The following is a 15861-nucleotide window of genomic DNA, read 5'->3' as shown; positions in this document are numbered from 1 at the left end:
ACTTTCGAAAACGCACTTTTCTGAAGGATTAAAAAAACTTGAAAAGCGATTGACCAAGTGTATAGAGCTCCAAGGAGATTATGTTGAAAAATAAAAAAAAAAGTTTACCCCAAAAAAAATTGTTTTTATACTTCATTCTAAGGACTTATTGAACTACCCTCGTATTTACATAAGTCTAATATCTAGTTCCTTATCTCTATTTCCTGCGATAACGCAATTTAGGACTTATTAGCAAACGAGTGAACGAGCAAACGGAAGCGAGTGTGCAAGCGAGAGAGAGAGAGAGAGAGCATGAAAACGCAAACGCTTCTTAGTCTACTTAACTTTTACCTTACCATTACTTACAATCTTTACGCTTCTAATCTAAGCTACTTCCGTTTGCTTTTTCTTTCACTTTTTTATACCTCTATTTGCCTTTTTTTCATATGCATTCTTTCATTCTCTCTCATTCGCTCCTCTAGCACCCTCCAATTCCTTCATCCATTCTTCACCTAATCCATCCTCCCCTAGAATCTTAACCACATTCTCTTGTCAGCTTCCTTTATCTTCCATTCCTCTCCTACATCCTTTCTATACGTGCTCCCATGTTTCCTTCTCCCATTCACATATTCTACACTTTCGGTTTTCTTCTTTTTCCCAGTGCATCCCCTCCCTTATCTCGTTTCTCAATCTGAATTTTGCTATTCTGGTCCACCTTCTCTCTCCCCATCCCTTTTCTAAATACTTTCGCACTCGTTCCTTTTTTATCATCTTTTACCATTTATTGTATCTTGATTCCCGAATCATCCCCCATCTTTCCATTAAGTGTCTTTTCCTCTCCCTTTTTTCCAGTTCTTCATAGTTTACTCCGGTCCCGTCTTCTTTTTCTCTATCATTAAAGAAGTGCCTCCTTTCTTCTTCCCATCTCGTTAATTCGATCGCCCTCCCTCTCCTCGCTTCTACCTCCATCAAACACTTTCTCGCCAAATCCCCTCCCTTTCCCTCTCTCAGCTTCGTCTCAAATTCCCATGCCCTCTTTCCCGCTCTAATACTTAACTTATCCCTTTGCGCTTCTTCTCTCACCACGTATCCTGGCGTCCTCCAGTCTGCCCCTACTGTCCACCTTATACACCTTTCTTGTAAACTCAATATCTTTCTCTTCTTTCCATCGCAATTCCAATTTTTTTAACCTTCTTTGTCGTATTCCCCATATCTGTTTCATTACCCCTGCTGCTTTTTTTTATCCTTTCTCTTATATGAGCTGCATGGTCTCCATTCAATTGCAAGATATATCCCAAATACATATACTCTTTTACTTCTTCTAACTTTATTTCCTTCCATCTTCCTGTCCATTCTTTCTTCCTTCCCTCTCCTTTTCTAAACCTCATTATCTTTGTCTTTTCTACACTCTGTCGCCTGCGTATGCCAGTGTATATAACTTTTCCTTCTCTATCCTAACTCCTCCCCAACCTTTTTTCCTCATTTCTTCTTCTAAGTCTGATATTAATAAATTAAATAAAAGTGGGCTCAGAGGACAACCTTGCCTTACACCTCTCACCAACCAGAAACTATCTCCTACTTGCTCTCCTACCTTTACCCTTCTTTTAGTCTCTAAAAATTTCTGAAGCTCTTTATTAATCCTCTCTTATCCCCTTTTTTATCGTAACTTTTTCTATTTCTCTTCGATCTAATGAGTCAAACGCCGCCTTTAAGTTCACGAACATTGATATCATTGCCCCTTTTTCCCTTTTAATTCTCTTATTTAGTAGATAGTTCAGAACATAGATGTTGTCCATTACCCCTATTCCTTTTCTATACTCTGTGTGATTCGGTGACTCGATCTTTTTTTCTACAACTTCTATCTTCAATCTCTCCGACAAAATAGTTATATATACTTTATACCGTGTTGGCATCATCGTCACCCCCTATAATCTTTAACCTCCTCTCCTTTTCCCTTCTTTACTATTGGTATAACTACTCCTTCTTTCCATAACTCTGGCCATCCCTCTCCTCTCCATACTCTATTACACATTATCCATGCCCATTCCTCTAGTTCCTCCCCTCAATATTTCCATACTTCATTTGGAATTTCATCTATACCAGGTGCCTTTCCATCCTTCATTATTCCTAATACCTTAACTATTCCTTCCCTTGATATGTCCTCTTCCTCATCTTTTTTCTACCATATTTCTCCCCCTTTATAACTTTTCTCTGTACTCCCCCTCGCAAATCCAAATAATATTTCTTCCATTCTACCATTTCAATATCTTGGTTTACTCTTTTTCTTCTTTTTCTGTCTCTATTTACTACCTTCAATACCTCTTCTTCCGTCCTAGTCTTCTCTGCCTCTTCCTCAAACCTTTTATTCTCTTCCTCTTTCTTTTGATAACACAACTCAGTATACTTTTTCTTTTTTTCCTATATTCTTCTCCACTACTTTTTCTTTTCTTCACTTTCTTAATTCCTTTCTGATCTCCTTCTTTTCTCTTTACAGTCCTCATCCCACCCATTTCTATTCCCCCCTTTACTAACTTCATTTTTGTTTGTGCACTCTAATCCTATTTTTATTTCTCTAATCATTTTTTCTATCTCCTCGCCCACATTTTCCTTTCGCATTTTGATATTTCTGACCTTTTCTCGAAACTGTTCTTTTCCTTCCCCTTTTCCTTCAGTTTTTACATTTGCTCCCCTTTTATTCATATTGCTATTGCTTTTTTGTCCCTCTAATGTCACTATTAAGGGAAAGTGATCCGAATCAATATAATCACCTACGCCTAGTTTCCTAACCTTCTCTCTTACCTCATCATCCACTATCACATAATCAATTACCGTTCCCCTTTCACCTGCTGAGCGTATATATGCTTTTTTCTTATCTCCTACATTTCCGTTTAAGATATACCATTCCAGCTCCTCCAAGCTCTTCAACAACTTTTTCCCCTCCCCATTAAGTACCTTATCTTTGGATTTTCTTCCAATCTCTTGTCCCCATTCCCTACCTCTTCTGTCTCCTGTTCTCGCATTGAAATCCCCACCCATTATCATCCTAATCTCTTCTTTATTTTCTTCAATCATTTCTTTAATCTCCTCTGCTTTTTCCTGCATATCACCGTTCACATAAATCGCCCACTACCTTCCACTTTTCTCCTCCCATCATTGCCTCTTCTATTATTACTCCTGCTTCTTGTTCATTCCTGTCTTTCTTATCTTTCCCTGTTATACATTCATTCCTCACTCCCATCATCATTCCTCCGATTTATTTGCCCTTTTTATTCTTCCTCTTTGCGTTTCGCACTTGCCATTTGTAACCTCTTGGTAACCTTCCCCTTACTCTTTCCCATCCCTTTTCATCTAGCAACGTCCCCATCATTATGACTTTCATCCTACCTCTCATCTCCTCTACCTTTGTATTATTAACTTCTTCCTGTTTCTCTAGTTTTTGCTCCAATGAATGCATCCTCTTTCCTAACTGTTTCCTGATTTCTTTACATTTTTTTATTTCTTTCTTAACTTCAGCCATTTCTCGCCTAATTTCCTTCTTTAATTCCTCTTCCCTTTTCTCCTGCTTTTCTTCATAAATCCCCATTACCTCTATCATCACTTCTCGAATTTCCTTTAGTCTTTCCTCTTTCATCGACACTTCACTTTCATCTCCGTTACCGTCAGCACCCTTACTGTTATCGCTTTTCCCTACCAAACTCTGCTTTTCCGGCGGAAATCTAAACATTTTCTGATATTTTACACTCGCCCCGATATCTTCCTTCTCTTCACTGCTTTCCCTCTCCCCTCTCTTCCTTTTGATAAATGCTTCTATTGACCCTACGCTTTTTGCTCTTAATCTTTCCTTTTCTATAGTTTTTTTATACTTCCCCCTTGCCTTCCTTTCCTTTATCTCTTCTTTCGGCGTATTGAACATTTCTTGCTCTAACTCTGTGTTTTCCGCGGAGATACTCGCTCCGCTAGCCATGAATCAAATTAAAACCTTCCCGCCTTCTATACTTCCCTGCCTCTATCTACCGTCGCTGCCTGGTACCTGTCTCGCCTTTCTTTGTCGCTACCCAACCCTGCTACTACCAATCCGTCAACACAGTCTTCCCACCCTGTCACAAATCTCCAAACAAACTTCCACACAAATCTGTCTCAATCCTCCAAAATATCTACCTCCCCTTTGCAATCTCACAATCCCTTAATTAGATCTCTCACATCCACACCCTTCTACACACTTCCACAATCCACTCATCTCAAATTTCACCACAATATCAGAAAAACTCAGCATCAACATTCCCACTACTTTGCACTTTCATGCCGTAAACGTATGATAATGAAAGTGCCCGTACATCCCTATAGTATGTATCTGTTTTTGGAGGTTTTCAAAATTAAGTTTTTATAAAATAAAGATTGAGTATTTGGCAAAATTGTCGGCAGATACGAAGACCCGATACATCCATAAAACTGAACATAATTTATTCAATCGCAAATTTCTTAAACCATATATTATTTAAAAGCATATAAAACATTGGAAGTCTATATATTTTATGAAGCTGTTATGTGGTGAAGGTGAAGTGCAAGGAGTTTAATGGTACTTTTCTGCTATTTAGTAAAATTAGTGTAACATTGGTGTATTTTTAGTTTTAAGTTAATGTTTTAGTTATTATTTGCATTCAATATAAACCTTAACATTAAGTATTATTCCTGTGAATCATGAAATTTTTATAAAATTTCATTGCTGATATAAAATGCTATAGAAACATATTGAGATTTTAAGGTTAATATTATATTTTGCACTTCAAGAGCGAACTGCTCGCAGTTAGAAAATTTATCAAAAAGAAGTAGGATGAAAACATTAAAAGCTATTTTTTATTTTAATCCTGATTAAAATAGTTTCGGTTTTTTCACCAAAATTTTTACAAATTTGAATGAAATTTTCGTAAATTTGCATAGCAAAGAATAATATTTTTATAGATTTTTGTAGATATACGGATGATTTACATTAAAGTGGAAAAAATGATCTAATTTCGCGACCAGCAGTTCGCTATTGTATTCTAAAATCAATTCCTAACCTCAAAATCTTAAAAAGTTGTTATCGCTTTTCACACCAGCAATGGATTTTGATAACAAAAATTATAACAAATTCCATGTTTCAAAGGAATATTACTTAATGTTTATATTAATAACAAATAATAACTTAAACATTAACTTGTAATTAAAACTGTACTAACCCTACCGATAGAAATCTCAGAGTATATGCTAAGGATTCTCAATACGCTGAGAAGCTCTGAGAAGCTCTGAGAAATTCTCCGCAGGCACTCACATAGATATATTTAATGGTCCAGATAGCTCGTTTAAATGCTTTGAAGGCTTTAATATGTCTTTTCCGAAATTGAAATAAAGATACGATCATAAGTAACAAGCAGAGAGACTTAAATTGAAATAAGAGTTCGATCATAAATAACAAGCAGAGGCCCTGTATTGCGGCGGTACGGGTGGCAAGGTGGTGGTAGAGGAGAAGTATTGATTCGTATTATTAACATCGAATTTTCATTCCATTATTATTCCAAACAGTGATGCAAAAATACTTGCGCATGCTTGAACTGTGCGGCGTTCATTGGCTCTAGTTCGCGTACGTCTTTGAAAATTAAGTACAGACGCGCACCGTAGCCAATGAACGTCACTGAAATCCAGGCAAGGGCAGATCAAGGCAGCTCTGTTGGGATCATTAACTTCAAGAAAACACGTGTAACGTTCCATCAATATCTAACTAATTACTGTCAGCCTCGTGTCACGCATGTAGCAATGAAATCGAGTATTGTTACAATTGAAATCGACGATATCATTTAGAGATTTTATATTAAGTATATTCTTTTTTTCTTTTTTGTACATGTAGGCTCAAGAGGTCGAGGAAACTATGAAACGCATTCAATCTCATAAAGGAGTTGTTGGAACAATCGTTGTTAATGCAGAAGGTATGTATGATAATCAAACTTACACATTGTATTTTTTTCCTAAACATATGGATATTTTTTTAGAAGAGTACTGGTTTTCGAAAATTACTTGGTTTCGATACAAAATACCTACAATCAATGACGCAGATATCCTAAAAAGTTGTCTAATAGCTTTGAAATTGTTTAAGCATGTTATTGAATAGGTGAATTTATTTGTATTAAATTTGTACAGTTTATTGACAAAAATAGTGTTAATTGAATTCGGGAAATATAATAACTTAACTGTTATTTTCTAAACAAATTTTATAAACAATTATCCATAGCAGGTAGTTATGTTAAAATAAATCAAGATTTTTATCGAATTTGCAAAAAATGATACGAAAATATAAACAAGTTATCAGATTTATTGATCTCATAACAATTGAACATTTTTCAAACATGTTTAATTAACAAATGCACTGTCTGGCTATATTTTAAGTAAAGTTTGGTTTTTTCAACGGAATGAATTGTAAATAACAAATTTCTAAACATTTAGAGAGCTTGTGTGACAATCAACACTTTGTATTCTCAACAACTGTTTCCGCAAATTGTTACCATCTTAAGCATTTAAAACAAAAAAATGCGATAACTATTGTTAAAGTCATTATTAATTTTGTAGACAATTTTTTTTTCTTCTCATGCACCTGTAAACAAAAACTTGTCTATAGAATTATTAAAGGCAATGACAATAGCGAATCCTTATCGAGGTTTCTAAAAAAAATGTTAAAACTAGTTATAACAGTTGGTTACGATTAAAAAAAGAAACAAGTTTTTACCTTTAGAAATAGCTGAAAATACGTTTGTTAATTAATTTTTTAAAAATAATTATCGATTGTTATCGACCGGTAGCACAGAGCCGTTATTAAATCTTAGTGTGCTTATACCCTAATGAAACGCAATTTTTTTAAATGCCTGAAATGATAAAAATTGATTGCCACAATTGTTGTTAACAATGAAACTTGTTTGCGGTCATATAAGCTCCTAAAAAGTTTAGAAATTAATTATTGACACTTCAATTATTTTGAACAAATTAAGCTTTTACTTCTAAAAATAATCAGAGTTCATTCGTTAATTAAATTTGTTTAAACAATAATCAGTTGTTACTGGATGAAGAAATCTAATAATTTTATTACATTTTCGTATAATTTTTGTTCGATTCAGTAGAAAAAAACTTGATTTATTTCCATATAAGTAGCTTTTATGGATAATTGTTTATAAATAAGAATTTATGTATTATGTTTCATGAATTCAATTAAAAAACTATTTTAGTCTCGGGATTTTCTCTAGAATTTACGTCCAGTGGCCTAATATCTTCAGGGGAGGTGAACTAGAGATAGTTTTGCCCTGGTTGTCGCCCTAAGAAGTGGTTTGCGCTATTAAATATATTTTTGTCGCTCATATTTTCAATAATTATATTCTCTCATAAAATATAATATATTTTGAAAAGACCTGGATTTATTTATCTTTATAAAATTGGTCAAATTTAGTGCAAATCAATTTCCGAATTACTGCCAATCACCATGAATCCATTTTCACTCACCTATTTGCTTATAACAAATTTAATAAAATTTTTAACAAATTCTAAGCTATAAGACAACTTTTCTGGATATCTGCTTCATTGATTCTAGGCATTTTGGAATAAATACAAGTATTTTTTTAAACCCGTTACTTTCTAAATTAAAAAAAAAACATTTTGTTATGCAAAATGTGGTAGGTGGGGGATGCTGTATTATTTTACGCTGTGTTTCCTTTAATTTTCAAACGGCAACTTTTTTATCTTGCGCGCTGATTTGTGGGGGCTTTTTCAGGTTACTCATCGCTCATTTGCGGGAACTTTGACGTTTGGTAGATTTGTCACGGACTTCATATTATTATCTTGCTCTGAGACACTGCTAGACGGCGCTGTGGTTCTCTCTCCCCAACACCTCAAATCGCTGAGCGAAAGTGGTGCTTTTTTGTTTTAATTTTTGTATGTAACTTTTGTTATATGAATAAATTTGAGCAAATTCATTTTATCGAAAATTTAGCAATGAAACCCCGGCCGATTCCAAGTGTCAAAAAAAGAGTTATGTATTTGATTTCTTAAAGTATAGACAAAAATTTCCATTTTCCATGAAGCATCGAAAAATAATATAATATTTATACTAACGAATATTTAATTCCACTATTATTTTTAATTGGAATTCTTAGTGGGCCACAGTGTTTCAAGTAAGTAAATTCAATCTTTTTAGCAGATTACTCTGTTATGTGACAGACCATTTCATCGTTTCTTACAGTCAATTCTAATGGGTACACGGGCCTTTTTGAGGTTGCTTTTGGCGGCTGGTTCTTAAATAAGTATTAGTAAGTAAGTAAGTTTATTTTTCTATGTACACCTTCGTAGGTTTTTACATATTTAGATCGTGTTTTAACAGCATAATGCAAGTTTTAGTAATTGCAAACTTTTAATTACGCATGATATAATCTTATATTTAACAACCATGTACATACTATATTTGGTGTTGGAGTTTAGCTCCTTTATTTTTTATTCAAATTCTCTCGTATACTGACACAGTACCAAGCTCGGGTCTTCCTTAATTAGTTTACGGAGTTTCCAATGTAATTCTTTTTCGATGCAATTTTCTAACCATTTTCTTATTCAACTGCCACTTCTTCAGCGGTATTTTTCCTCATTGCCTCGCATATTAGGATGTGGGCTAAATTTTCTTCTTCTATCCCACCGAACCTGCATGACATGTCTTTCAAACCTTTATTTCTAACTTTATCTACATTTCCGCATCTGAACCTAGCCATTGTTCTTTATCTTTACATTTAATCTAGATTAAACTTCAGGATTGATGCGAGAGCATACTTTAATGTTCACAATACCTCTCGTAGGTCTGGGTGATCGATGGCTTCCAACAACCAAAACAGTGATGATCGCTGATTGACGAGGTAGCCGAAGTCGCTGTACCAGTGATTCCAAAATAAAGGAAGCCCAAGCCTCTTGGTCTAGTAGAACTCTGGTCTTGTGGCGCATTCCACCAGTTATTTCGGTATTTAAAAGAGCCGTGGCCAGTAGCATAGCAGGATAATGAGTGGAAGGACTAGAAGGAGCTATAGAATTGTCAATGGATGTCGACTCAGAGTTGGATTCGTTATAGGGAGAGTGAAGCACGGTATGATGGAAACTATTACATAATTGGGACCGGTTATTAGAACCACAGGATTTTTATGGAGTGCTTACCCAGGCAGTTGAAACATAATCCATTTTTTCTCACCATATCTCTCTGCTCCTTTTGACAGACTTCTGAAGAAAATTAGTACGGGTCGTTACCATGAGTTGACCGAAACAAAAACTGCAATTCCCTTTTTTAAGACAGCATTATGAGCATGTGTCAAATTACTTTATTTGCCAATCCCGTTCTTGTTTTTGTTCTTTCCTGGTGGTGCCTTGGACTGGCTAGTGGAAGCAAGCTCCGAGTTTTCTACAACTCCAAGGTGATCACCTTGCCCATCAAAAAAGTGTGCTAAGTATTGTTCTTCGGCTGTATAGTCGACGCACCTAAACTATCCTCCCAGGATATGCGAGTTGTTGAATCTAATCCCTGAGCGAGCATGAAAACGATAAGATCATCCCACTTCTCTGTTGGACATTTCAATGAAGCCAATGCCCCCACTGCCTCCATGAAATCTTTCAACAAAAGCTGAGCTCTTATGTGCTCTCTTTTAACATGATAGGCGAATTAAGTAGTCTTCCAAAGTAATTATGTATAAGGATTCCATTATTGTCGTATCTGCTCCATAATATCTCGAAAACGTCGGCAATTGTAATCGCGGAAAATTTAGTCGATTGCTAAAATTGGTCGTATCATGATCAACCGAACTGCATTCACTTTTCGCGGATTTTTATTCAAAATGATGAAGGTAATCATTTAAATAAGCCTTTGATTCTAAGTAATATATAGCCCACTTACCGTTTTGCACTGGTTACGTGTTCACAAGCTCGGTGTGTGCATCGTTGAGTGCCGTTCGCAACCCGCACTCATTGCACTGACGGAGGCGCGTCTCCTCTACTTAAACAATCATGTTCGAAATTCAAGATAGGACGCTCTGATCAACACGCGTAGGATCGATGCTACTGTACAGTTGCACAGTAATGTGGGTACACTTAGCCGGTGTGTCTTTGCTGGTGAATGACCTGCTCAAATGATGCAAGCGTCCTCACGCTTCTGCGCCAATGCACTCGATTCCTTGGCGGCAATATATTGGATAAAAATTGTTAATAATTATCGCACTAATATCACTTTTTCACTAACCAATCCGGCTCGAAGTACCAAATGCTCGTTTTGACAATAACAATTGCCGGATGTGGCAGTGCCGAAAAAATGATGTGTTTAACACCTACGCATTAATCGCGCATATCGAGAAGGTAAATCGACAAGTCCTATTTTCAAAAAAAAAATATTTATAATACCTTGCTCGAAAGAGCAAGATATCTACAAAATTTCAATCTACACACAAAATAACGTTGTTACCAATAATTGATCAATTACTTACGATTACATGACTCGAAAATACGAGCGCGATAAAGGGTTGGTGACTCGAGCCGTGGTAGAGGGGAACTGAGTTTCCTTGCCCCACTCCTAGCTACTCGATCCAACAGGCGGGTCGTGAAGAACCCAGAGCCGCACGCGAACTCAAATCACTCGTAACCGCGGAAAATAAAGTAGCCTCATGAATCCGAACAGAACGTTTCTTCCTACGTTTTTCGTAACACCTACTGTGTGACCCCCCCTTTGCCCTTCCTTTTTTGTAAACTGTAGTAGCGGCCTTTGGTATTGGATATGAAATCCTAATCTAGCGAGTTAATAAGATTATATTTGTAAATTTCTTCTAACCAGGTCTCTTACAATACTATAATATCAAAGTTCTTACGATAAACTAAGGCTTTTCCTTAATAAAACCACTCACCTTCTATCAGCCATTTAATGTCTCCCGCCCTAGCTTGCTCTCCCTTCTGCTTAGCGGAGGTCCTGTCCTGTCCAATTTTCATTTTCAAGTTAACTTAAAGTTAAAACCAGTCCTCCACATATAGCTCGGCCGTGCCAGATGCTGAGTCCTTCAAGTTTGTCACACTTGAATTCCTTTTTCGACATCATCTTCGGCACTAGATGATATTTGGTGATATTTAATTTTGAGTTCATCTAGTCTGGTATAGCTAATACAGTTGACGTTGCTTCTTCTCTGATCCGTTATTGGGTGATTATTATAATATTCTATTTCTTCTCTTTGGTCCTCTGTTTCTGTCACTGATCCTTTGAGTTGGGCATCTTTTTCGAAATTTTTGTTTTTTGTTACTCCCAACAAATACTTTTCGTAACTTCCATAATTTTTTTTTTAAATTTAACTTGTCTGCATTACTCGATCTCCCTACCTTTCTTATTGTCGGTTTGAATTTGTTTGCGGTTAAAGCCGCCCCTGGTGTCGATTCGCACGGGTATGTTTCGCGATCGATTTGTTGAGGTCCTTCCTGCCTTGTAGCCCACCCTCGCGGTTTCCTTTCTCAATTAGAGAATGCATAAGCACAACAATTTTGTTACTTTCAATCACAATTAACCGCATAAGCACTCGTGAAAACACTAAATAGCACTCTTACCTACGACACAACACTTTCAATTTCCCTTCAAATCAAAAACTTGGTCTGCGCCAACTGCGTTTGAGTTATTAGTTTCTTTGTGTTCCATTTTTACTATGTACTTAGAAATAAATAAAGTAACAGTTACCTCTTTATTATCTTTTATTTCATAATTATATGTATGTATGCATTTTCCCCACATATCCATTATTATATATATTTTACAATTGAATACAACTATAATAAGTTAATGACGCTTATATATGTCTTTTTATCTTTCTAGTTTTTCATATTTGATGAATTGTTTGCATACATTTTAGGGATAGCTCATATTTACATTTGCAACTTCTTCATCATTTCTATTATTGTTTAGATATAAATATATAAATTGGCGTGACTGCTTCTTCTTTTTTTCTTCTTTATTAAAACCACCAGCATTCGTATTCTTATACGATTTCCCAATTGAGATCATTCTTATCATGATAATATTAACTTTTTTTTCATAGAAAACAATAAATGCATTTGTATCCACAAAGCAGAATTCTCCACTATATACAATGAATGCTATTTCATTAGTCATTACATTGTCACTGAAAGCTGTTATAGAACAAACTACCGTTCTCTTAATATTAATTATATATTTTCAGATTATTATTTTTTGAAACTTGTTCTCGAGTGTACCAGGTTTTGGAACATCAGATACGTACTAAGTCAAGTGCCTAATGAGATAAGGATGTTATAAATTAATTTAACATTGTACGATGTTTAAAATTGTTTGTGATGGTCTTGTAGGTACGAAATGAGGAGCATGGTGTAAAAGTCACATCTGGATGTTTTCATAAAGTTACCATGAACCACTCCATAGGTTGCTAACCGTTTGTTTCCTAATAATCTAGAAAGTTTTTCACAGTGCGATTTGTTTCTAATGAAACCGCATTTGGGCGGGTGCGACTACCCTACTGACTGCTAAATGTCCAAGATGTTCAGTGCATCTTGCTTGCTTGCACATTACCTGTAGCTGATATCACAATAGGACGAACAGATGCATGTTTCACATTCCTCCATATTGTCTTTACATCATGTCGTAACTCGTTATACTTATGGATCTTGGTTCTGTAGGTTTCCTGCAAATTCTGGTTAAGGGGATAAGCTATCTCCAAGATGTACTAGACTCTTCCACCTTTCACTCTCATATCACAATGTCAGGTCGATTGGCTAGGATATTAATGAACTGTCTGGTTAATAACATCCCAATGGTCAACAATTATCCATTTCATGTTGATTTAACGTTTGGGGCTGATCAACATGGATTGCCTTTTGTCTCAATTTTGTTTCTAGTTCCTCTGTGGTTTCTACCTTGATATTCAAGGCCTCATCTGAGGATGATTTCAGAGGCGCGTAATCGAGATCCGCTTCACAGACGGTGCTTCGTCATTTTTACGCGGGTTGTTCGGTTTAACCTCTTAAGGTCGGCGTTCGACCATTTTGATGAGCCCAGAGGAGTACGTGAGAACAGGGATGGCATTATTAATTGCCTTGATCATTTTTATCGGGTTAAGAGTACTCTTCAGTATCAATCTCGGTCTTGTAGTGAAGGCATCATTAGGATTTCTTAACGATCGTATGATGAATACCCTTAGATTTGAGAATATCCAGGTATTTATATGACTTGCCCTTAGCAATTTCCTCGATGTCATTCGAAAACTCTTGCTTTTTCTCTGCGGTCCCTAATTGTCCTCTGGGTAAATGCACTGTTCTGCATTTATCGAGTGCGATCTACATGTGAATATCATTGGAAAACTGTTTTGTGATATCAGTTACTTGCTGCAATTTGTGGTCTGAACTAGCGAACGGAGCTTCAGATTATCCATGTGTAAACGATGGATCAGCTTATGACCATTTTCGTTATCTTTCATTCTAATTGTTAATAATTTATTCTTATCAATATTATTATTTATCAAAAAATACCTGTCGAATTTTTTTTGAAACTTTTTATAGAAACGTGTAAAAATTCATTATATTCTTAGCAGAAAACATTGATTCAATTAGTCATAATTATTTAAACAACAAGTAATAAATCGAAAACAAATTTTACATTGTGACTCTTGAAGCATTAAATGGCTCGCAACTCCTGAGACTTAGCATGTTTAGAAAATCTTCTCGAACAATTAGAATTTAACACTGATGTAAAAATAGTTAACTGATTTCGGTAATAAATACTTGTATTTAGCTTATTTTTTAGATTTATTTGAAATCTTAAACGTGTAATAAGCAAACTGTTCTTTCTAAATAAGAGATGGAAGATGCTAAAAAGAACGAGCATATATCTCTGAATAAAATGCATGCGACTGTATCTCAAATTTTGTTGTATTACATAATGAGCGATAAGCGGGGAATGAGGGATCAGCGGGAAAGTAAACCCTCGAGATATATATTAAAGTTTAATAACATGCGTAAAACCTTTAAGAGAGACGTGGATTACTGATAGTGTCGGCAGTAATAATTTAAACAATAATTACTTATTAATAACTTACAAATAATTACTTATTAATAATTTTAATAAGTAACACATTATTTATGAATATATTAATTGATTCCCATTGTTTTTTCACAGATTAATTCTATACGAAATACACATCAGGAAATGCAGATGGAATTGGTAAATTTCAGGTGGTGCATTTTAATCAACATTGTTGAAAAATCGTTATCTCTAGACCTTATCCAAATATTAAAAAGATATTTTGAAGCAACACAACTCTCCCGAATTTTAATGCGATTTATCTTGCCGGAATTTTAATTAATAAAGTCTTTTTGGACTTTGTTATTTTAGAAAATATTTTCTTTGGATGTCATTTTAAAATTTGGTTTGATCAACTACTGAAATAAATTAGAGACTCGCTCAGGATAGGACTGTATCAGGAATAAATCTGGTAGAGATATTTTTCGCCAGAATTTTTATTCTAATTTTTTTAGACCTTTTTTTTATTTTTGAGATTGCTTTCCCTGGATCTGATTTCCAAATTGGAATTGGATGAGTCCTTAAAATTAATTCTTAGTCGTTTTGATGGTATGTGTGTATCAAAAAAATATCCCGAAGAAATATAACTTTCCCGCATTTTCATTAATAAAGTCTTATTGGATTTTGTTAGTTTAGAAAATATTTTCTCTGGCTACCATCTTAAAATTTGGTTTCACCAACCACTGCAATAAATTAGGGTTTCGCCAACATTTTTATTTATTTTTTTTTCAGAAACTTTTCTATTTTTGAAATTGCTGTCCCTGGATCTGATTTCCAAATTGGAATTTGATCACCTCATAAATTTAATTCTAAGATACTTTGAGGGTATTGGCGAATAGTAAATATATCTCGTAGCAATTTGACTTGCTGCAATCTTAATTAATAAAGTCTTATTGGACTTTGTTCTTTTTTTAAATATTTTTTCTGGCTGTCATCCTACAATTCTCCTTGATCAACCACTGAGATAAATTAGAGACTCGCTGAGGATAGGACTGTATCAGGAATAAATCTGGATGCGATATATTACGCCAGAAAATTTATTTCAATTTTTTCACAAATGTTTCTATATTTGAAATTGCTATCCCTGGATCTGATTTCCAAATTTGAATTTGATCAGTCCCTAAAGTTAATTCTAAGTCATTTTGATGGTATAGGTGTGTTACGCCCTAAAAGATGGAACCTACCTTGTATCTTATTTTAAAGTGGTTCCTCGTTTTAGATTCCAGTTTCAAATAAGCTAGAAAGCTAGTATGAGGATAACTACCAAATACAAGAAATAAATTAATTACATTAGAATTTATAGAATAATTAATATTTATTTGAGTACAATGAGAATTTAATTTGAGAGATCCAATTTGACAAACTGGGTGGTTTCCAACTTTCAATTGGGCGCTCGATTCCTTACAAACCTACGGATTACTTCAAGTTATTTGATTCTTTGGTCCACCTTAAACAAGGATGACGAATTAATCAAATGTTCATTGATACGAGAGAAGATTGTATGAGTGTATGGGTACCCGCAGGGTATGGATGGTGCTGAACATGGCTCTGCAGACTGAGTTGGTAAGGTCAACGTATCTGGGCTGCGTTGTCCCTTTGTGGGGGGGTGTTCTCGACTCGGGCTTCCACACAGAAGCTATTCTTCATAGATTTTAGATTTATATGGTTGACGGGCCAGTACTGCTGGACCGGAGTTTTGGGTTTCAAAGATTTTTTCCAATCTGGATTGTCTAACTGAGACTGAACTGAGACTGGACTAAAGACTGAAG

General features: G+C 35.2%; 1 protein-coding gene across 2 annotated transcripts in view; it reads left to right on the top strand.

Moving 5' to 3' along the window:
- Positions 1-15861, top strand: part of LOC117178865 (dynein light chain roadblock-type 2) — a 145662-nt gene that overhangs the window by 116563 nt on the left and 13238 nt on the right. For both annotated transcript variants that reach the window (XM_033370378.1, XM_033370376.1), the window contains exon 3: positions 5861-5939. In XM_033370378.1, the coding sequence (XP_033226269.1) occupies positions 5861-5939 (79 nt within the window). The remainder of the gene's footprint in view (positions 1-5860; positions 5940-15861) is intronic.

The sequence above is a fragment of the Belonocnema kinseyi genome, chromosome 8 (genome assembly GCF_010883055.1).
Source record: "Belonocnema kinseyi isolate 2016_QV_RU_SX_M_011 chromosome 8, B_treatae_v1, whole genome shotgun sequence".
In the NCBI taxonomy this organism is placed as follows: Eukaryota; Metazoa; Arthropoda; class Insecta; order Hymenoptera; family Cynipidae; genus Belonocnema; species Belonocnema kinseyi.
The sequence above is the reverse complement of the archived record's forward strand: the minus strand, read 5'-3'. Positions and strand labels throughout refer to the sequence as shown.